The sequence below is a fragment of the Apiospora hydei genome (assembly GCF_038363865.1).
Source record: "Apiospora hydei strain CBS 114990 chromosome Unknown utg000007l_segment0_segment0, whole genome shotgun sequence".
In the NCBI taxonomy this organism is placed as follows: Eukaryota; Fungi; Ascomycota; class Sordariomycetes; order Amphisphaeriales; family Apiosporaceae; genus Apiospora; species Apiospora hydei.
Genome location: NW_027117366.1, coordinates 3442533 through 3463690, shown reverse-complemented (window position 1 = coordinate 3463690; position 21158 = coordinate 3442533). Strand labels below are relative to the sequence as shown.

At 55.6% G+C, this 21158-nt stretch overlaps 8 protein-coding genes across 8 annotated transcripts; 4 read left to right on the top strand and 4 right to left on the bottom strand.

Moving 5' to 3' along the window:
• Nucleotides 1-713: 713 nt before the first annotated feature.
• Nucleotides 714-2454, top strand: PG997_010205 (uncharacterized protein; the record flags this gene model as incomplete). The annotated part of the gene is made up of 2 exons (XM_066814520.1): nucleotides 714-1203; nucleotides 1256-2454. The coding sequence occupies 2 exons, from the start codon at nucleotides 714-716 to the stop codon at nucleotides 2452-2454; spliced, it is 1689 nt and encodes a 562-aa protein (XP_066666482.1).
• Nucleotides 2455-2673: 219 nt separating this feature from the next.
• Nucleotides 2674-4614, bottom strand: PG997_010204 (uncharacterized protein; the record flags this gene model as incomplete). Its single annotated transcript, XM_066814519.1, has 6 exons — nucleotides 2674-2836; nucleotides 3110-3713; nucleotides 3820-3945; nucleotides 4021-4131; nucleotides 4190-4327; nucleotides 4407-4614. The coding sequence occupies 6 exons, from the start codon at nucleotides 4612-4614 to the stop codon at nucleotides 2674-2676; spliced, it is 1350 nt and encodes a 449-aa protein (XP_066666481.1).
• Nucleotides 4615-6272: 1658 nt separating this feature from the next.
• On the top strand, nucleotides 6273-7487 carry PG997_010203 (Alkaline protease 1; the record flags this gene model as incomplete). The annotated part of the gene is made up of 3 exons (XM_066814518.1): nucleotides 6273-6368; nucleotides 6519-7083; nucleotides 7315-7487. 3 exons carry the CDS (start codon nucleotides 6273-6275, stop codon nucleotides 7485-7487), a joined length of 834 nt encoding a protein of 277 aa, XP_066666480.1.
• A 143-nt stretch (nucleotides 7488-7630) lies between these two features.
• Nucleotides 7631-9543, bottom strand: PG997_010202 (isoamyl alcohol oxidase; the record flags this gene model as incomplete). The annotated part of the gene is made up of 2 exons (XM_066814517.1): nucleotides 7631-8929; nucleotides 8962-9543. 2 exons carry the CDS (start codon nucleotides 9541-9543, stop codon nucleotides 7631-7633), a joined length of 1881 nt encoding a protein of 626 aa, XP_066666479.1.
• Nucleotides 9544-11218: 1675 nt separating this feature from the next.
• Nucleotides 11219-11461, bottom strand: PG997_010201 (uncharacterized protein; the record flags this gene model as incomplete). The annotated part of the gene is made up of 2 exons (XM_066814516.1): nucleotides 11219-11343; nucleotides 11401-11461. The coding sequence occupies 2 exons, from the start codon at nucleotides 11459-11461 to the stop codon at nucleotides 11219-11221; spliced, it is 186 nt and encodes a 61-aa protein (XP_066666478.1).
• A 2757-nt stretch (nucleotides 11462-14218) lies between these two features.
• PG997_010200 (uncharacterized protein) lies at nucleotides 14219-15082 on the top strand (the record flags this gene model as incomplete). Its single annotated transcript, XM_066814515.1, has 5 exons — nucleotides 14219-14399; nucleotides 14484-14566; nucleotides 14625-14645; nucleotides 14722-14773; nucleotides 14829-15082. The coding sequence occupies 5 exons, from the start codon at nucleotides 14219-14221 to the stop codon at nucleotides 15080-15082; spliced, it is 591 nt and encodes a 196-aa protein (XP_066666477.1).
• A 1032-nt stretch (nucleotides 15083-16114) lies between these two features.
• On the top strand, nucleotides 16115-18672 carry PG997_010199 (High-affinity potassium transport protein; the record flags this gene model as incomplete). The annotated part of the gene is made up of 5 exons (XM_066814514.1): nucleotides 16115-16234; nucleotides 16282-16350; nucleotides 16485-17754; nucleotides 17813-17857; nucleotides 17936-18672. 5 exons carry the CDS (start codon nucleotides 16115-16117, stop codon nucleotides 18670-18672), a joined length of 2241 nt encoding a protein of 746 aa, XP_066666476.1.
• Nucleotides 18673-19187: 515 nt separating this feature from the next.
• Nucleotides 19188-21146, bottom strand: PG997_010198 (uncharacterized protein; the record flags this gene model as incomplete). The annotated part of the gene is made up of 1 exon (XM_066814513.1): nucleotides 19188-21146. One exon carries the CDS (start codon nucleotides 21144-21146, stop codon nucleotides 19188-19190), a length of 1959 nt encoding a protein of 652 aa, XP_066666475.1.
• Between the last annotated feature and the right edge of the window lie 12 nt (nucleotides 21147-21158).

Here is a 21158-nt window from a genome sequence, read left to right as displayed (position 1 = left end):
AACCTCACATGACATGCGATTGGCATACCAACCCATAGCAAATGAAAAAAGAGTCAGTTTTGTCGGTCAGCCCCTTCTGGCGGCTCAACCACACTTTTTTCAGGGGCGACGACGAGGGTACGTTAGCAGGCCCAGGTTGGCCTAGATGCTGGACACCGACCCCACTTGGTGCGCAAACCCCGCGGACGGTGGCCTGGATGGGAGATGGTGGCTGCAGCGAGTGGCATCACAGTCTGTCCAGGCCAATGGCTACTGCATGTGTGCTGCATTGTGTGCAGTGTACTCTAGGTACTGCAGTGTTTTGTTTGCGGGCAAGTCATTGGATTTCAGCCCAGCCGAGCCTAGCCCGCGTTAAACTGCCCCACCAACGGACTGAGCCTAACTTGTGCCCCGTGCCACGATGCCATTGATTGAATTGCTTGCCATCGCATCAGGGATTTCTCCGGCTTTCCTTCAACTTCATTCCTCAATTCGTCAATCGCAATCCAACCTTCTACAACCTTCCCTGCCCATGCCATGTCATAACGTCGAACCCGCTCTTCACGTCACTGCTATCTATACATACAACTTATAGACCACGATTGTCGCAATCGTCCATGGAGACCTGCTGCTTACCTTAGTCGTCCGCTCAAGTTCAAGGTTGAACGAACCAAGCCCGTCTTTCGCAATAGACTAGACCATACAGCATCCATTCTAGATTGCTGCTTCACAACATGGCTGACGCCATTTCGCCCAATGACCTGAGGCATGAGGCCGAGGTCGTCGCCGAGCATCTTCCAGAGAGCCATGGATACGTTTTCGATGCTACGTCAGACGCTGGGAATGTCGGCAGATCGTCCACTCCAGACTCAAACCCGCCTGGTGAGATATCATCACTGAAGCTGCCCGGCGGCGACATACATCGTGATGTCTTCAAGACTGCCGCTCGGGTCAAGATGCACAAGCGAGCAGCCACTTTTCACCATCCGGGACAGGCGCCTACCTTTGACGATGACGACCTCATGTCTGTTGGGCAGCAAATGGGTCCCGGCGGCTTTCGAAGAGCCTACATCCAGCAGAGACAGCAGCATCTGGCCGCCAGGATGCCCGTCACCCGTAACTTCGTCGAGTTCTTGGATCTGTATGGTAGCTTCGCCGGTGAAGATCTTGCCGACTCGGATGACGAAGCGGTGAGCTTCGAGGACGACGAGGAGGCGACTCCTGGTGCTGCACCACGCCCCGCGACTGAGACTCGGCCCCTGCTTGGACGTCGTAGGAGTACCCGCGCTCTCTAAGTCTGCGACTGCTGGTACTACCAAGACCTTCTTCACCTTGCTCAAGGCCTTCATTGGAACCGGTATTATGTTTCTGCCAAAGGCCTTCAGCAACGGTGGCATCCTCTTCTCGAGCATCACCATGATCGTGGTGGCGGCCATCTCCATGGTATCCTTCCACCTGCTGCTGGCTTGCAAGACCAAATACCCTGGCGGTTACGGTGAGCTCGGTCATGCTATCGCCGGGAACCGAATGCGAGGCCTGATCCTTGCATCCATCACCATGTCCCAGCTTGGCTTCGTCTGTGCCGGTATCGTCTTCGTGGCCGAGAACATTCTCTCGTTCCTCGCGGCCGTGAGTAGGAGTGGCGCCCCTCTATCGACGTCCTCCATCATTGTCATCCAGATTCTCATCCTCATACCATTCGCTTGGATTCGAAACATCTCCAAGCTGGGGCCGGCTGCCCTCTTCGCCGACATATGCATCATGATTGGTCTGGGATACATCTACTACTACGACGTCGCGAAGCTCGCCACCGAGGGCATGGCTGAGTCTGTCGTTCTATTCAACCCTGACAGGTACACGTTGATGATTGGCTCCGCCATTTTCACCTTCGAGGGCATCGGACTCATCCTTCCCATTCAGTCATCTATGGCTAAGCCGGAGAAGTTCGAGTACCTTCTGGGAAGTATCATGCTCATCATCACCATCATTTTCACGTCGGTCGGAGCTCTCTGCTATGCGACGTTTGGCGATGCTACGGGCATTGAGATAATCAACAATTACCCGCAAACCGACAAGTTCGTCAATGCGGTGCAGTTCCTCTACTCGCTGGCGGTCTTGGTGGGGAACCCTGTCCAACTCTTCCCCGCCATCCGAATTCTGGAGGGCAAGTTCTTCGGCCACCATTCGGGCAAGAAGAGCCTCACGACCAAATGGATCAAGAACCTTTTCCGAGCTTCCATGGTCCTCGGCTGTGGATTGGTCTCCATTGCTGGGGCTAGCAATCTCGATAGATTCGTGGCTCTCATTGGGTCCTTCGCATGCGTGCCGTTGGTCTACATCTACCCTCCATACCTGCATTACCGTGGCATCGCCACCACCAGGACCGAGAAGATCTGCGACATTGCCCTAATGACGCTCGGCCTGGTCTGCATGGTCTACACCACGATTGTTACGCTTGTCAACAGTTTCCTTTAGATGCATAGCGCTGCTTTTCCCGGAGTTTTGTCGGGCTCTGATTTTTTGAATTTTGGCATAGCGGATTCCCTCGCTCTAGATTGTACATGGATATTTCAAGGGCAACAAAAAGTTGAAGATCAACATCACATGGTGGACCAGCTCTTGTATTTAGATACATATGCAGCTGAAGACCGTCATTAGTGGTTAGTCTTCTAATCAATACAACTACGTCACAGCTCACAAAATGCTTGGGAGGCCGTCCTCGCCCTCTCCGAACGCGACCAATTGCTGTCGATTTAGCCACTTGCCCTTCTGCATCTTCACGTATCGGCTCGGATCAACGGAAGCGTTGACTCGTGAGTTACTATTCGTATTTTGATCGGGACTGATGAGTGAGAGCCTAGGTTTGAAGGTCCAATACTCCCGTTCAACTCAATTGGCAACCCCAACTGCACACGGTTCATGCGTTCAGCCCGCCCGTCGCCTCTCCACATATCTTTACACACACTGCGAGTAATAGTCATTGCTGAACTTGCACGTCAAACCCGAAGCGCAAGTCTTGCATCCGCTCCAGCCCTGGCCACCTATTCGGTTTTCAACGTCAGCATCTCTTCCATCGTCATAGAGTGAGTTGCATTGCAGGAGAGGAAGGTGACTTTCTTCAGTTACTTACCGCATTGCGCCCACTGTGGAGAAACACAGCCACCCCCCACCATTGCCAGTGGTGGTGGTCGCGGGCGGCGGCTGGGCCGCAGTGGTGGTGCTGGTCACAAGCGTGGTAGTAGTAGGCACTGCTGTTCCCCCACCGCCGCCGCCGCCCGACGTCTTGGCCGCGGCGAGGATGCTGCTGATGGCGGAGTACGCCGGCTTCTTCTGGTAGTTGCGATCGTAGAGCAGCGCGTCGCCGTTGCCGGGGAACGTGCCGGGGACCCAGGAGTGCGCGTCAGAAAAGCCCCAGGTCGTGATGCCGACGCAGCCGGGGACGGCGAGGCAGGCCGACGTCACGGCGCCGTACTCGGCGGCTTGCTGCTGCAGGCCCGCGGAGGTGGCGGGCAGGCTCGGGAAGCGGATGTCGAGCTCGGTGAAGGCGACTTCGGTCGCGCCGGCGTCGAGGTAGGATTGCATGACGGATTGGAGGGTCGAGGCGCTGGGGGATTGGCCGACGATGAGGTGGGCTTGCATGCCGACGCCGTCGATGCGTTTGCCCGCGGCGCGGACGAGTTGGACGATTTTGACGGCGCCGCGTTGTTTGGGGGAGAGGGTTTCTAGGTTGTAGTCTGGGCCGGGCGGAAAGGAAGAAGTCATTAGCGGTTACGATGGACAGACGATACTTGCGACAAGGAAGGGTAGGGTAGGGGGGGGCGGTCGATCATAACTAATTACCGTTGTAGTACAGCTTGGTGTTGGGGTCGGCTTTGGCGGCGGCGTCGAAGGCGATGGCGAAGTAGGAGTCGCCGAGGATGCGGAGGAAGGGGTTGTTGCGGTAGCTGCCGTCTTCGTTGAGCGCCTCTGCATTTCAAGAAAGAGACCATGTCAGCTTGGCCACAGAGTCGTCGGTTCAGCACACTGGGATGAGACACGTACCATTGACGACGTCCCAAGCGTAGCATTTTCCCTTGTAGTGACCGACCACATTGGAGATGTGGGTGTTGATGACGGACGTCAAGGAGTCCTTGTTCCAATTCCCGTTCTGGACTGTTCGACCAACTCGTTAGTCGCCATCCCCGAGGAGATCATGGCAGATGCAACGTACCCCATCCGGGAAGCTGGGCGTACCACACGAGGGTGTGGCATCGCAGCATCTGGCCGTGCGAGCTGGCAAAGTTGGCGATCTTGTCGCCGTTGCCGAACGTGAACTGTCCGCGGTTGGGCTCGGTGGCGTCCCATTTCACTATTCATCTTCGTTAGCCAAAGAAATATCCCCGTTCGGAAGCATCAGATAATGTGCCAAGGGTAAGCGGTTTACATACTCTCGTTCCCCGGAGTGGCTTGGCCAAAGTCGTTGCTGTCGCCCAGGTACTTCTGCTGGCTCGAGTCGTTCAGGTCCTCGCCGTGGATGGCGGTCCCGAAGTACAGCTTGCCGGCCGCCTTGGCGAGCTGGTTGAGCTGCGCCGTGACGCCGCTGCTTAGCGCCAGCAGGATCGCCGCGGTCACGGCTGGGCTGTTGAGGAGATGCATCGTGAAGGAGTGACTTCGCTTTATCGCTTTCTTGTCAATGGGATGGACTTGGGCGGAAGTAGCGACAGCTGACCACCTCACGTTCGCACACGAGAAGGACTGGTCTATTAGGCGCGATCGCACCCGTCGACTATATATAAGAACATGGCTACGATCGTTTCGACTTCTGGCAGGCGAGGCGGAGGGAGCTCCGTGCGGTGATTGGTTGGTGGACAATTGCGGTCTTCAGGCTAATGACAGACGGCCTGACGAGCCTGCCTTCATTAAGGGGCCACCTCTTAGCAGCGGTGACCTATAGCTGTCCCGCCACTGACCATTCGTGCGCCTAGATCTGGGTTGCAATTTATATATAGCTTCTCATCTTGGATCCGTATAGTACTCATTTATATGTGCCGAAGGTCCCCTCCCTGTCGCCTAGTTGTGACCTACAGTGGGTAGGGCGGGACAATAGCTCTTAGCGAGCTTCCCCTGGCAGCCAATAGGGCACCCGGAGAGGCATCTCCAGACTCTTGGCGGCGCCGCATCTCTGGTGGAATTTTCGCCCGCCAAGCTTCGAGTACCACGCATGGGGTCGGGGTGGATGGTCCGTCTGCGATCATAATGGTGTTAGTGCAGTAACTGTTCGTCGCATTAATGCTTCGTTCTAAGGCAAGATACGGAGTCTGCATCCTCCGCATCGTTTGACGAGCCGAGTGTTCCTGGGGTACGAATGTCAGGCGGCCTCCTCCCGGCGACTTTTCCGCAAGCGAGCTTAGACGCGACAGAGCTCGCACCCGCTCAGCTTGAGAGTTCGTGTAGTTCTATGTCAAAGTCATAAGCTATTCAGTTTGGTCGTTTGCTCTGAATTATCATCATTAACTTCTTCTACACCACTTTCCCAGTCTCTACTTCTATGGCATTTCTATAGTTTTTGTTGCGCTTTGTGCTGTTCAACCCAGTCGGAACGTGAAAATTCCTCGACAAGAGAACCTGCGATCTTGATTTGATTCGTATCATTGATCTGACTTCATATGTACACCGCAGGCATAGCTCCGCATGGAGAATCCGAAACACGCAGAGCGTGTGTGAGGTTGGTCTCTTAGATAAGTAGAGTATAGGTCCTGCGAAACACTGGGAGCGTTGACCTGATGTCTTTACTACAGCCGCCCAGAAACTTGAGGTTAATAAAGGAATTCGCGTGGCAGACACGGCTGGTGCTGCGTGTCTTGGGTACTAGAGCACGACAAGGCATTACGGGCTGCGCGAGAGTCAGCCAAGCTGAACATCCATCACGCCCCTATCAGTTGATTTCTGCATGTTGTACTTTGGATAGACTTGCTTTTTCCGACCACGGACTCAATACCCATACACACCTACACCGTATTGAGCATGTTTTCAGCCTTCACCTGGAAGTGGCCGGTCAAGGCACACTGCTCCTTGCATCAACGAGGTGTTCTAGGCCTTTTGCACACAGCTCATTGACTTCTAAAGCAATATATGGTTCTTCCGTTTGCAAATCCATGTACCTTTCTAAGCTACTTAAAGCTCATCAAAGGACCTCTTGCCAACCATGACATTGGTCTGACATCGTTTGGAGCTCTGTTAATATACCAAGAAATCTGCCCGACAACTTCTTCTAACATTTCATATACCAGACCAAGAACGCAGCCTTAGAAGATATGGAAGGTCCTCTCTACTTCAAGAAAGATCGGAACGGGTTCGAATACAAGTCCGTGCCGACTCGCGATCCGATCCTACAGATACTGTCTAGAGCCGTATTCTGGTCGCCCGAGAATCAGGAGAAAAGGTGGCCATCTATGTCCTCGAGAGAGCCTTCGACAGCCGATGCATAAGTTTAACCCCCACACCCCTGACAGACGCTACCTGTGGCTTCTTCAACCTTACTAACATCGTTTTCAAAATAGTTCAAAGGCCACGACGGCGCAAAGGTCGAATCCATCGACACCAAGAGGCTGAAAGCCGAGGACCTGGCCGAACGCAGCGCCGTCTACGACGCGGAGCGCCCGGACGGCCCAGACAAGCACGGCGTGGCCGTGCTGAACCGCATCGGGTCGGCGCAGTACGGGTCCTGCCGCGGCAAGTGGTGCCGCTGCTTCGTCGTCCGGGTGCGCCGGGCCCAGGACTGGGACACGCTGTACAACGTGAACCAGTGGGGCGACGCCATGGACGTCGTCCGGGAGCACTTCCGCAAGCTGCAGGAACAGCACCCGGCCTACGAGTTCGCGGTGCTGAACATCTCGCACGACGTGAGCAACACCGAGTCGGCCAGGACGGCGCTGCAGGCGCTCGTCGACGCCGGGTTTGTTGTGGTCGCGGCGGCGGGCAATGAGAAGAAGGACCTCGACTTGCTGGAGGTGCAGGGGCGGTACGCCCCCGAGGACAATCCAAACACCATCCTCATCGGCGCTTTGGATGAGGATTGGGCAAATGCTTGGGAAGACGGTGCCTCAGGATCGAACTATGGAGCTCGTAGAAAACCCCATTTCATAAGTACAGTGATTAGAAGCACATCCTTCTCTAACAACTGTATTTCAACAGGTGTCGACTACTAAGTCCGAAGCCAGAAGATAGAGTACCACGAGGCCAAGCCCAAGAATCTAGTTGAAAACAGTACTTCTCATGGTATGTTGTACTAATTCTGTGGTCCTCCGAGTATGCTGTGTTCCGACGATTGGCTAACGGACCTGCTTCGCCTATTAGCCTGCCCGATCGCGGTGGGCATCATTGCCTCGATGCTGTCGGCCGGCCACATCACGTCGAAGAAGCCCCAGGATGTACGGGCGTACTTGGACCAGTGCGCCGTTGCTGGGATCCGGATCCAGGGCCGTCCTGTGAAGCACCTGCGCAATCACCCGGGGTTCGTCAAGACGTAAAGACAAGTTGCACGGCGTAAAGGCTGTGGAGAAACAGCCAATGCCAGAGGAGAAGATTGGCATCCCCTGCCTGTTACGTAGCTCCTCGAGAACGAGAATGATGAGCGTGACTTATATGGAAAAGTTGGCATGTATTAGATTGATCAGTCTCGACCAATCCTTTCATCAATAGCCATTTGCAGCTTCCCCTGACACCTAAACCTCTCACCGACGAGATCCGCATCCTCGAACCCGACACACTTCCAGCAGTTCATCAACCCCTGCGGGTCATACTTCCGCTTCGTCTCGAGAAGCCGCTCGTAGTTCTCCCGGCTCCCCCACCAGGCCTCCCGCCAATCCTGCGTAAACAGGTTCGCTTCGTTGACGTAGGATCCGCCCTTCTCGCCCGTTAGGATCTCTTGTTGTTGCGTGACTTCCGTGAACCACGTGAAGGTGTCGAGCCGCTCCTCGTATGTCGCGTTCCAGGGAAGCGTGAAGGCGGTCGAGAGGGCCCAGAGGGACGTGTACCAGGCCGGGTGCACCGCGGAAGTCTCAACAGTACTCAAAGGTCGTCCGTACGTGCCGTTGGTGTGTGCGACGAACGGCGTGGCGGCGGGTACGTAGAGGTTCCGCGGATTCCACCTATCCGTCGGCAGGCTCTTAAGGAAGCTCATGATCTTCTGAACCCCATCTTCGTCCGCGAACATGTCTTGCGGGATCAGCCGGCTAGAGATGAACCGCGCGTTGCCCGCCGTCTTGGTGGCGCCGGGAACTACGTACTTGTTCCAGGCCGGGAGGAAGTCGGGCAAGACCTCGACGGCGCTCGTGCCGCCGTGCGCGAGGACGAAATCGGACGCCTCGCGCATCGACGCGGTTGCGGCGCTGGTGTCGCTGAGGTTGGCGATCGCGGGCAGGGGGTTGAAGTGTGTCAGGTACAGCCCCGCGACGTGTCCGCCCCAGCCCTCGCGGCCCCAGCGCAGCGAACTCTGCGTTTGCAGCTCGATCCATTCCAGTACTGTATCCGTAGGCGTATCGTTGGGCAGTTTCAGCGAAGCGACCGCGATCGGCAAGGGGCCTGCTTCCAGCCGATGCGTCGCCTCGAGGACCACACCGAACGCGCCCCCGACGCCGCCTCCCCGCAGCGCCCGGAACAGATCCGCGTGCTCGTTATATGCGGTCGCCACGCGCTCCACGCCGTCGGGTGTGACGACTCGCATCTGGAGTACGCGGTCCGCGCCCAGACCATACACCGGAGCAAGCGGCCCGTGGCCACCGCCCAGGATCCAGCCGCCGCTGAGCGCGATGGTCGGGGAATAGCCGCCAAGTACGAGGCTGTCGTGCGCCGCGGCGAAGGCGAATGCATCACCCGTGGACTCTCCCGCCGCGACGGTCATGGCGCGCATTCCTGCGGTCTCAGCACCACTGCACCCATCCGGGACGAAGCAATCGTGGAACTCCATGCCCTTCAGCCGGTGCATCCACAGCATCAGGGCACTTCCCCGGGCCCGCCGTTGTTGCGCGTCATGTAATCATGGCCGCTATTCTTCACGACCAAGTACACCCCATCGCTGTCGCGGTGCGCGCGGGCGAAGTCCAGCGCCGCGAGGACGTCGGACGCGGATTGCACCTCGACGTAGTGCGAAGGCACTCCCCCGCGGCCGCACGTCGCGTTGGGGCTTGGCATACCGGCGGGCGCTGTCGTGTTAGTGGTGGTGTCCAGGATGCACTGGTCCGCGGGGTCCGAGAGGCACATCTCGCTCTGCGGGTTCATGTAGCCGGCGGGCTGGGCGTCGCGGAAGAGGTTGGTGGTGTAGTTGGTGCGCACCGCGGCGCAGGCCGCTTCGTCCAGAGGGACGGGCTGGCCGGCGAAGTTGGGGAAGCATGGGCGTGCGAGCGGTTCGGATTGGCGGAGTCGGCCGGTTAGGGTGGTGTTGAGGGATGTCCAGATAGTGTTAGAATCAGTTGCTGCTTCTACTGCTATTGAAGCGGCCAAGGCGGAACATATCGCTAGCAGAAGCGACCTGGTGCCTACCCCTGAGTAACGCCTACCCATCGACTGGTCCGCGTTTTGGAGCATAACTTCAAATAATAGATGGTATATGTTTTCAATACACAATAAGTCGTCTGAAGCCGCAATAGTAGCTCCAACCGCTGGGGAGGGCAATTAGGCTCTGGGGCATCATGCTAGATCCTGACAGATATATATTCTCCTTGTGACCATGTATATGCGTGTCACCAACCCCGCATCCGAACCGAGGGGATTAACTCAGCACCCATGCGGACGTGATGTCTTATATCTGCATGTCACGTTCGTATACGGCCGGAGGGTATGGTAGAGGCGGGGTATTGCTGCTGCATCGTGGGTGAGACAAGAAGCATGCATGGGTTCGTAGGGAGATAGGGAAGTGCCCCACACGGCTCTCTTGGAATCGACATGTCCAATCGGAAGATTATCTGTCATATGCGCCCTTCCTCGGATCATACATACATGTATGCACGCCATCTGTATGCTATATATGTAGGCAGGCTTGGTCCCCTGCTGCGTGGAAGCATCGGTCGGCGGCATCTATCCGCGCTGCCGACTACATGACATGCAATGCAAGCCACAAGGCTACTTTCTCGATGTGATTCGGGACGAGATAGGTTAAGTAGTCATTGCCATTGTCGCGGTTCCAGAGTGGTAGGATCCGGTGGCAATCTGGGCGCTTTCTCATGGTGGGCCATGATGTCCCAATTTCGTATTGACAGCCTTCTCCGATTGATTCGCTCGGAGCATCATCTACGCCAAGAGCCATACGCAGAGACGTCAAGAAATTGGACGTAGCCGTATCGGTCGTATTCGCCATAGATAAGCTGACTAATACTCGAAGACCATCAAGTTCAATGGTACGTAAGCGCCTTTCAAAGATCCTGAGAGTCGGTCGTGGATGTTGAGCTCTTGTGAGAAACCGTACCATGATATAAAGATGCGAAGCAGATGGCATTGATAAGAATGGGTGTTCTTATTGATTATATGGCATGTATGTATCTATCTACTTGTCAATGAACCAGGGGTGGGTATCCTATTAGGCACCCGTCCCACCTAAGGCAGCAACGCGTGAACCACGGGCTGACTCCACGATGCACGCTTCCCGTGCCCCATGGGTTCATGCACCTGATATTACGTAGCGCGACCGGGTCATCATCACCGTCATCTGCGGGAAGGATGAGGTTCCTGGATGTGTTCCTGGACACGGTTCCTGAATTCGTTTCCTTGTACGTGGCAGGCCACGTGTTTCGACGGTGGCACAAGATTCCTCCGGCAATACTGACTGGCTGGTACGAGTGCCGATCAGGGACTTTCTGACAGGGTGATGTCCAATCGGAAGTTTGAAGGATCGCAGGATTCCCGACGACGATACTATTGGGCAATGACTAAGAGCAGCTCATATAGGGTGAAGACGACGACGACAGCGGCTTGGTAGATAGAAATGCCAATTGGGAATTTGATTCTGAAGTCTTCCGATCTGTACTAGGAAATACGAAGGAGATGATAGTGGTACAGTCTATATCCAAATGCGGATTGAAGAGACATAAAAGCAGATGACCCCCAAATGCAGTTGCCTCGCGACAAGCTTCTTGACATCTTATCCTTCCCTGGAGTCGTGTATCCTCCACGTCTTTAAGTCGATCTATTTTGAAAAGCAACCCCGAAACGCCCCGTGGTATCGTTACAAGTGATCAAAGCTGGATGAACAACTTCTGGCTCAAGGTCAGCGGCGAGTGCTGCCACTGTTCCTGTAGGATGGGGAAGGTTCGGCGCGGTCGTAGCCTCTGGCGTACTCGTGGACGATCACAGTGCCATTTGAGCTGCGGGAGACTTCTTTCTTGTGGTCCTCTGTGGTTTGGGTTAGTGTCGTGTTCTTGTCTAATGATCCAGGTATGATGTACTTACTTGACTTGGATGATCGGAAGATGTCAGAGGTGCCAGAGCTGGAAGACCTGCTGGAAGGCATTGTGAAGTGTTTGTTGGACGAGCTGCTTGAAGTGTAGGAAGATGAAGAGCTGGTGTATGATTCTCTCTGGGAGGATCGGTCGTTGATGATGAGAGCCGACTTGGAAGACTTCTTGCCAGATGACATAAATTTCGGGGATGTCCCAATATGTGGAAGGATGCTTGGATGTGTGTGTTGTAGATGACTGACTGGAAGATGAGTGATCTGAGGATAGGATTGAACGCCACCAAGGAGGAATACTACATGCCTATATACTCCAAGGAGAGAGACAAAAGGAGAGTCGTATACTTAGCCCAGCGAGTATTGGATCGATACCAATTCAGACAAACAACGTAGTAGGACAAGGGCGAAGCATTCCCGGTGAGGTCACTGCCTCCAAGGCAGAACCCAGGTATCCATTGACATAGGCCGAGAGCAACGAGACTCTCCTGAGAACCCAGGCAGCGTGACTCACCAACCGCGAAACCTAGGCGGAAAGCAGTAACGTTTGGGAGGCTTGAGACGAGTATAAGGCAGCTGTCTACTTGGACGTGCGAATGGGGTCAGGTGACTACCTAGATGTGGAGCCATGTGGCTTGTATTCTAGGCAGGATAGGCTGAAGTGGAATTGGAATAAGGATGGGAGAGTGTAAGTTGGTTCGGTAAGACATCAATTGTGAGAAATCCCCTGCCATGGCAAGTGGGCGCAGACGGGGGGCAGAAAGTGAGAAATAGAGACGTCGGGCAGTCTGGTGGCGAAAAGCAAGGTCGTCACATTCAAGCAGAACAAGCGTTCAGAAAATGTCATAAACTGAAGCTGGGCAGGGCTGAGGGCGCATGGGTGTGGTGAGAATTTGTTTCGTGGGGGCTGAAGATGGCCAAGCCTGTTGCTGTTGCGACACTTGACACAAAAGTACAATGCTGCTTGCTCGATCTGCTCTGCATGGTAGCATCAACAGGACATGCAATACGCTTGCACCGTAGGTATTGGTGGCATGCGACGGGGATGCGGAAATGAAAAGCCCCTGGGTGCAGGGTGACCAAAGTCCTGGAGTCACGATCGCTTGCCGAAGTGTGCATGTCGCGATGCGATGCCTGGCCGCACGTATCTTGACAAGAAACGCATAGTCTGAGCTATGGGAATCGAACTTTTTGTCGCTTGATTGGCTTGACCCGATGTCGAGAATTGCCAATGGTTACAGCGGGTCGATTGATGTCTGCCTGGAGGTCACAGCACAATTTAGCAGCCTGCAACCTCGCACCCTGGGGCAGGTCATGACTGGAAAATGGGCCATTTTAGTTGAACGGGCTTGCCGACTTAAGCGTGTCGTCCACTGTCCAGGCCCCCAAACCCGCCCAGCCAGGTGCGTTTTCGGTGTGAAATGGACAGGGCACTCTTCTGCTGGCTGACTTCTGTACTGGAAGTAGCATGTACAGTGCATGTAGAAAAACTGCCTTGCCTGCCGCGCTGGGCTCTAGGACGAGTCTCACGGAGTGACTCATTTGGGCTGTTCGCAAGTCCTGGACAAGATGAATTTGGCCCCATTGCGCTGTTGAAACATCTCTTGCAACTTCTGGGGGCGGATGAAAGCTCTGTGGAGGGGCACGCATTTGCGTCGTTGTGAGACCTGAGCTGGAGGTTCCAGGGGCGCCATGCTCTAATTCGGGCGCGACATGTATGATATGCACACACACACACACACATGCAGCCAGCCTCTGTGCCTTGAAGATCGTGGAAAGCAGCCAAGTACCAACAAGAACTCAATGCAGGAACGACCAACACATGGAGATCATAACACCCTCCACTTCAGAGTTGAGAGTTAAAGGTCACACACAGATCCCAACAGCCTGGTCGAAGGTAGGGTCTGAAACTTGAAAGCATCACACCCTCATCGCCTTCAGCTCTCCCAGTTGATCGCCGTGATCACCAACTGGTTCGCATACCAGCTTCCAGGCGATTGGCCGCCTTGCTGCGGTCACAATTGCCTGGTTTTGGGGGTTTCTGAAGCATGTGAAATCGAGATGACGCATTGTCATTTAGACGAGAAGAGATACCGAAAAAGACACAGCCCCTTGCTTCACTGGCTTGGTCAACCTTTTCGGGGTTGACCGACAAAAGAAAACACAATCTGGTCGAGGCTACTCGTGGCGCGGCGGTGTCCGACAAGGCTGTGTATTTCAGAGCTGAAGAATCAGGGCAGGCATGATGAGCAAAGCTGAACCTGGTCGGAGGAATTCGACGGGACTAAAACGAAGTAGACAGGACTTGACGTATGCAGGTTGTTGAAACACGGCCTCCCACGGCTCCAAGGTGTTGTGGTGGTTGTATGGATAATAGGACTTGCTTCCGTGAATTGTGGTTGCTCGACGTAACCCCGCATCGTCTGCCTGATCTAGTGGGCTTAAGTCCTCGAGGATCTGGTGTTGGAGAGAACGGGAGCCACATTGCTAGGCCACTTGCGCTTGGCTAGAGCAGTATCGATAAGATAGCCAGCCTAGCGAGCTGTGGCCGTGATGCCCCTTGCTTGCTTGAAGAGCACTACGACGTAATTGCCTAGCGACTGCTACCGCTTGCCCGCCACATGCATTTTGGTTCTGTGGCCAGATCACTCGCAGCAGCCAATTGACCTGCCCCGCCTCTTTTCTCCAGAGCTGAGGTCACCACCTTAAAGTTCCCATACAACAACCTCAATCACATTCTAGGTGTTACCCTGCAACCCCGAACCCGAATTACACCCTTTTTAACGACACGAACGTAACGCGACACAAAACGTAACGATGAAGAACTTGATCTTCCCCCTTTCCCTCGTGGCCTCGGCCGCCGTCGGTGCCATGGCCGCCGAGCTCAAGATCGAGGTCACCCAGGCCGTAGACTGCGATCGCAAGACCAAAAAGGGAGACGCCGTGGAGATGCACTACAAGGGAACACTGGCTGCCAATGGCAACAAGTTCGATGCCAGTATGTTTATTTAATACCTGAAGAGGGGGACAAGTGGTGCAAGAAGAATGGAGAAAGACGGCTGACACGGGCTTCAATGTATAGGCTACGACCGCAACGTACCCTTCAAGTTCAACTTGGGTACTGGCCAAGTGATCGCGGGCTGGGACGAAGGTCTCCTTGATATGGTAGGTTCTCGATGATAACCCTCTGGTTTCGAAATAATAGCTAACTTGCGATTTGTAGTGCATTGGCGAGAAGCGGCAAGTCGATTGAAACCCCACGATATAGTCCCAACACCCGATCTAACATAACATACAGCACTCTGACTATCCCCCCTGAGAAGGGCTACGGACAACGCAACATGGGCCCCATCCCCGCTGGATCTACCCTGGGTATGTTAATGAATCACGAATCCATGAGCTGCCCAAACTGACAGCAGCCACCTAGTCTTCGAGACGGAACTCCTCGGTATCAAGGGCGTCCCCAAGCCCGAGTCGATCAAGTACAAGTCGGCCAGCAGCACCGCCAGCAGCGCCGCCAGCGACGCTAGCTCTACCGCCAGCGAGGCCGCCGAGACGGCCTCGGAGAAGGCCACGGGAGGTGTCAAGGAAGCCGTCGCAAGTGCTGCCAGTGCGGCTGCCGATGCCGCCGGCACCATGCTGGTCGACACGGACGACGTTCAGGAGCACAACGAATTGTAAAAAGCAGAACCCTCACATGTATCTGAATACAGCTGGGCTCTGCGTCCGTGGCGATTGACCACTCGTGATATCACACATGTTTGGCCGTTTCAGCAGGCATGATATTACATATACCCAGCTGCAATTAGCCAATATACAAAGAATGATCTGCATCAGGAGCAATGGCCATCATTGAAGAACGGACCAATGTGCCGAGTAACCCCTCTCAATTGAGTGCCAAGGACCCCCTGTTGTCGCAATGCTGCAATTGATATCCCGATCCATATTACAATAAAAAGGTTAGGTAATTGCTAGAGTGCCAGTTGGCGGTCCAGGATCGTATGCACACAGCGGCAGAAACCGTCCTACTAACTTATCTTGTTTCGATCGTTTTCCTCGGCAGGCCCCGCCACGCTCACAATGCTTTCTTTCTTTGTGGCCGAATTGGGCGATAAAGAAACTCTGTATATTTTCCTTCTCTTTGAGAGCAATTGATCAAATTGTTCCTAGCTTTTGGGACAAATCCGAGGAATGACATGCTCCGTCAACCGTTGCGGCTTGCATTGCATCCAACCAACCACCCAGGACTTGGAGCTTAGCGGCAACCAGTACCAATCAATCCAGCACACTTCCGTACCTTACTCAGGCCTTAGCAGTCAGCAGAGATCGCGCCTTCTGATCCGGCGGTCTGGGGGGATCCAAGGGTCCCAAAAAGACATCCTGGCGCCTCTTGGTCTAGAACTGGGGACCCATTCTACCTTATCCAGCAATCTCTTGGCCCCAAATATTTTCCGCTGTCATTCTCCATGCTATGGCACTTTCATCACCGCTTCCCCTAAGACCCTAAAAGTTCTCTGGATATACGTAAGACACCGACCGTCGATCGCTCGCGCGGGGGGCTCACCATACATTGAGGCCGAGGCTACTTCAGACGAACATACTTGGCTTCTCGCACTCTATTCCGGTTATGCATCGCTAAGTGTGAGGCCTTTCTTGGTTGCTTTTGCTTTAGGTCTCCCGCCGGGTGTTGTGTAACGCGGGACAATCGACGCCATGAAATCGCATGATCGCGTCTCAACTCAGCGTCCGCGACTTACATCGGCCCTCGGCGGCGTTCGTTCATACCTCCCGCCGCTGAACTACATCACCCTTCACTATGCCTACTTCATCGTGGTCTGTATGGTGTTCTCCCTCATCCATTGGGGGCATCCAATCCCAAGTACAGCATTTCGTACACGGACAGTCTTTTCCTCGTCGTCTCGGCCATGACCGAAGCTGGCCTCAATACCGTAAGTCCACCACGAAACAAACACGACGTCACATCACACCGCGCATATATCTCGAGTCAAACTACTCCCAAAGACTTACGTCAACTGTCTATGAAGCAAATTGCAAATTCTCACTCACCATGTTGGTCAACTAGGTCAATCTGAGTGAGATGACAACCTTCCAGCAGGTCCTGCTGTGTCTTTTGATCATGCTCGGTAGTTCGATCTGGGTCTCGATATGGACAGTGCTTGCTCGGAAACATGCCTTCGAATCCCGGTTCGAAGACATTGTGCGGAGGGAGCGTGCCAGGGCCAAGCTGGCAGTGAAACGAAACGACTTGGCACTGAACATGCCCATCATGCAGAAGCTGTCCCGCACCTTTCGCAAAAGCAAAACACTGCCCGCCAACAGCAGCCACTCGGCTGGACCGTCAGACCCGTCCCGCGGCCTGACGAGTCGAAACCCTGCTACGGGCTCGATTAGCGTCCTGCCGATCTCGAGTCCGGTCGCGGTGGAGAAGCTCTCGGAGCCGGTTCCCATGACGCATGCGGAAAAGGCAAACGCTGAGGGCCAGGGCGCCTTGGATGCATCGCCTAACCCTTCCCACAACAACGACCACATAGCATTCGTGGATGATTTGGAGGCATCACGTCCCAAGACAACATCATCTGCCTATGAGCCTGGCCGCGGGATGGTTCGGAGACATGCACCTGGTTCTCGCGATGATGGCCATATCCATGAAGATTCCGGTACGGCGATGAACCATCAACAGTACCTGACTTCGCAAAAGATTGGTCGAAACGCCCAGTTTCACGACCTGACTGCGGAAGAGCGGGACCATCTGGGCGGCACAGAGTACCGAGCTCTCAAGGTCTTGTCTGTCGTCGTGCCGGCTTACTTCTTTCTTTGGCAGCTCTTCGGCTGCATCGCCCTTGGCGCCTGGATTAGTACCAACCAGCCGGGCCCAGCCAATGATAACGCTATCAATCCCTGGTGGAATGGTATCTTCAATGGCATCTCTGCTTTCAACAACTCCGGCATGAGTGTGCTGGACGCCAACATGATCCCGTATGGAAGCTCCTACTTCGTACTCATCGTCATGGGTGCCATGATTCTTGCCGGAAATACTGCATACCCCGTCTTCCTCCGCTTTTGGCTATGGGCCATGCTCAAATTACTGGAATTGCTTACCTACGAGCACTCCTACCGAGACCTGAAGTCGACCCTAGAGTACATCCTCAAGTACCCTCGCAGGGTCTACACCAATCTATTCCCCGCTAGAGCTACATGGTGGTTGCTTTTCATGCTCTTCATGCTCAATGGTACCGACTGGGTTGCTTTCGAGGTTCTGAACCTGGGCAATGCTTCGCTGGCCCATATCCCGATAGGATCTCGCATTATCGACGGCCTGTTCCAAGCACTTGGTAAGTTACACCATCGCCCACATGGATTCTTTGAAACATTTCAACTAATAACTTGTAGCTGTACGTTCGGGAGGTTTCTACGTTGTCAACATCCCAGGTCTTTGTAAGTCAACGCCCCTTGAGCAAACTGCTTCGTCAACTCAACGCGGTACTTCCACGAACACATGCTGACCAAACTCAGATATCGGTCTTCAAGTTTTATACGTCATAATGATGTACATATCGGTCTACCCGGTCGTGATTACGATGCGCCACTCTAACGTCTACGAAGAGCGCTCGCTGGGCCTCTACGCCGAGGACGTCGAAGCCGCCTCCATGGCGTCGACCATGTCCTCCCTCACGCCGCAAAATACCAACACGTTCCGCAAGCGCCGTGGGTCAACCTCGGCCGGCCTCCTGAACCGCGCCCTCCGCCGCGCCCTGGGCGAATGGCAGGGCGTCGGCGCGGCGCGCCAGAAGCCGACGGGCGCGGACGACGACGCCGAGAGCCGGACCAACTTCATCAGCCACCAGGTGCGCGGCCAGCTGAGCCACGACCTCTGGCTGCTGGTGGTCGCCGTGCTGTTCATCATGATCATCGAGACGCGCCACTTCCTCGAGGACCCCGTCACCTACTCCGTCTTCAACGTCATCTTCGAGGTCACGTCGGCCTACGGCTGCGTCGGCATCTCGACGGGCGTCCCCGGCGCCGCCTTCAGCTTCAGCGGCGGCATGTACACCGGCAGCAAGCTGATCCTGGTGCTCGTCATGCTGCGGGGCCGGCACCGCGGGCTGCCGGTCGCGCTCGATCGCGCGGTCCGGTTACCGGGCGACGATCTGGAGCGCGAGGAGGAGGAGGATCATCAGATTCGGCGGAGTATTTCGGTCAGGCGGCCGAGCAGCGTGGGTGGGGATTTGAGTATGCGCGGGGCTGCTTAGTGGCAGCAGATGTTCCGGGGCGAGACTTGGTATCCGCTGGTTTACTGTTCGGCTGCTGATGGGATGAGCCCTCATGGGGTTGGGTATGCTCACTGATCCAAAATGGCGAGCTGGCGATCTCCCTGGGGCTGGGAAAGCGGGTGGGAAAGAAAAGAAAGGAGGGTCATGATTTTGCTGTTGCTCTTGCTCTCTATGATGCTAGTGGGGATTGGCGATCATATATACCTAGATACCATTGATCGACTTGGGGGCGAGCGAGGGTGCTATGTGTACTGACCCGTATGACTTAACGATACATATTATAGACTTGGGAGGGAAAAGTCCATTGGGACTCTTGAAATTGGAATGAAAACACTTTAGGCATAGTAAAACTACAGGTTCGTCTCAGCATGAGATGGCATCACAGAACAACCCAAACCCATTACTGCGTTTACTGCTTTTGAATTTTGACTATCGTCTATAAATATATGAGTATGCTATGCAAGATTCATGTCTCATTATCATATTTATACTCGTCACCCGAAGAACAGCTTCTTCTGCCTCGGATCAGCAGCCATAGCGGCCGAACGACCGCGTTTCTTGTCCGGCCCTCCTCCTGTCTTCTGCCTCTTGGAGTCCGGCAACGACTCAATATTCGATGATGTCCCAGACGGGCTGTTCGAGGCACTGTCCCGCTGCACGGCGTCGCGGATCGTCTGCCGCGACAGGCACAGGTCGATGTGCTCGTTGAATTGCCGCTCGTCGGTGGCTTGGGGGCGCATGCAGATGGGACAGTCCCACCACGTCTCTTCGACTGGGGGTGATGCGACCTTTTTGTGTATTGGTGTGATCTCTTTGCCGTGGTGTCTGTAGTTTTCCTTGCCCTCGTCATCTAGTGTCCCACCGCCGGTCTGGGCGTCTATTTGCCCCTCTAGTTCCGCATCGTTGCCGTACAGGGCCTCTTCAGGCCATTCCTCCCATTCGCCGTCCATGATGCTGCTGGCCTTCCGCTTGGCAGCAGTTGTGCTCGGCTCTGGGGAGTCACCGGATTCAGAGCGCCGCAGAGGCCGGCTCATTCCGAAGAAGGCGGCCGTGTCGGGCTTCTTGGTGCTGACGAGGTTGGTGCAGCGCAGGCCCATGAGCCGCAGCTTCATGCCGGGCACCTCCTGCATCAGCTTCGTGAGGATGGGGAGTGCGTAGTTGTACAGGTCGTCGGCCAGGTGGATGGCCTTGGGCGTGACGACCTGCCGTGTGAGGACCTCGTACGTGTGCAGCTTCACTTTGAGGACGAGGGTGCGGCCCTTGCACTCGGCGCGCCGCATGTCCTTCTCGAGCTCGTCGGCGATCCAGCGCAGCTTGTCGCGCAGCTGGGCCGGGTCCGCCATGTCGCGGAACGTGCTCTCGGTCCCCACGCTCTTGCGCTCGTAGTCCTCGGCCGGCTGGACGTTGGTGCGGCCGAGGCCCAGGTGGCACATGATGAGGAACTCGAACGTCTTGTCGCCGAAGAGCTGCCGCAGTAGGCGGCGCTGCTCGTAGATGTCGCCGCAGGTCCGGACGCCGATCTCGAGCAGCTCGCGCTCGAGCACGCGGCCGACGCCGTTGACCTTGCGCGTGGGGAGGTCGCGCATGAAGGCCATGACGGCGGCCCGCTCGTTGGGGAGGCGGTACTGCCCGTTCGGCTTGTTCATGTTGGAGCAGATCTTGGCCAGCTTGGCGTTGGGCGCGATGCCGGCCGAGACGGTGATCTTGGCTTTCGCGTGCACCTCGTCGCGCATCTGCTGGACGGCCTCGTCGGGCGTCAGGTTGTGGTTTTTGCAGTACTCGGTGATGTTGAGGTAGGCCTCGTCGATGCTGGCGCTCTCGAAGCGGGGGTCGTAGTCGGCGAGGACGGCGCGGACCTCGTGGGCCTTCGCGGTGTACTTTTCGAAATTGAGGGGCAGCAGCAGGATGTCGGGGCAGAGCTTTTTGGCCACGAACCCCGCCATGCCGCTACGACAGCCGAACTTGCGCGCGACGTAGTTGCAGGTGGTCAGGACGCCGCCGCCGACGGCGAAGGGCAGGTGCTCGAGCTCGGGCCGGTCGAGCAGCTCGACGGCGGCGTAGAAGGCGTCGCAGTCGACGTGGACGATGTACTGGGTCAGGTCGCGGCCGGCGTCGAGCTGGGCGAGCAGCTGGTCGGCCTGGCGGGTCTCGCGGGTCAGGTCGAGCTTCTCGAGGCGGCGCTTCTTCTCGAGGATCTGGGCGATCTTCTGCGTCAGGATCTGGTCCTTGGCCTCTTCGCGGTTGAAGAACTTAGAGCCTTTGGAGGCGTTGTAAATGACATCGGACACTTTGCTCTGGTCGACCGAGTCCTGGCCGGCTTTGGTGAGGGAGGGGCCGAGTAGGGAGTACTTGAGCGTGCCGTGCTCGGCTATGGCGGCGGCGGTGGCGGCTTTCTGTTGGTCATCGTCATCGTCGCGGGGGTTTGTTGTGGGTGGGTTCGGTGGTTCTGCCATTCTCAAGGAGCA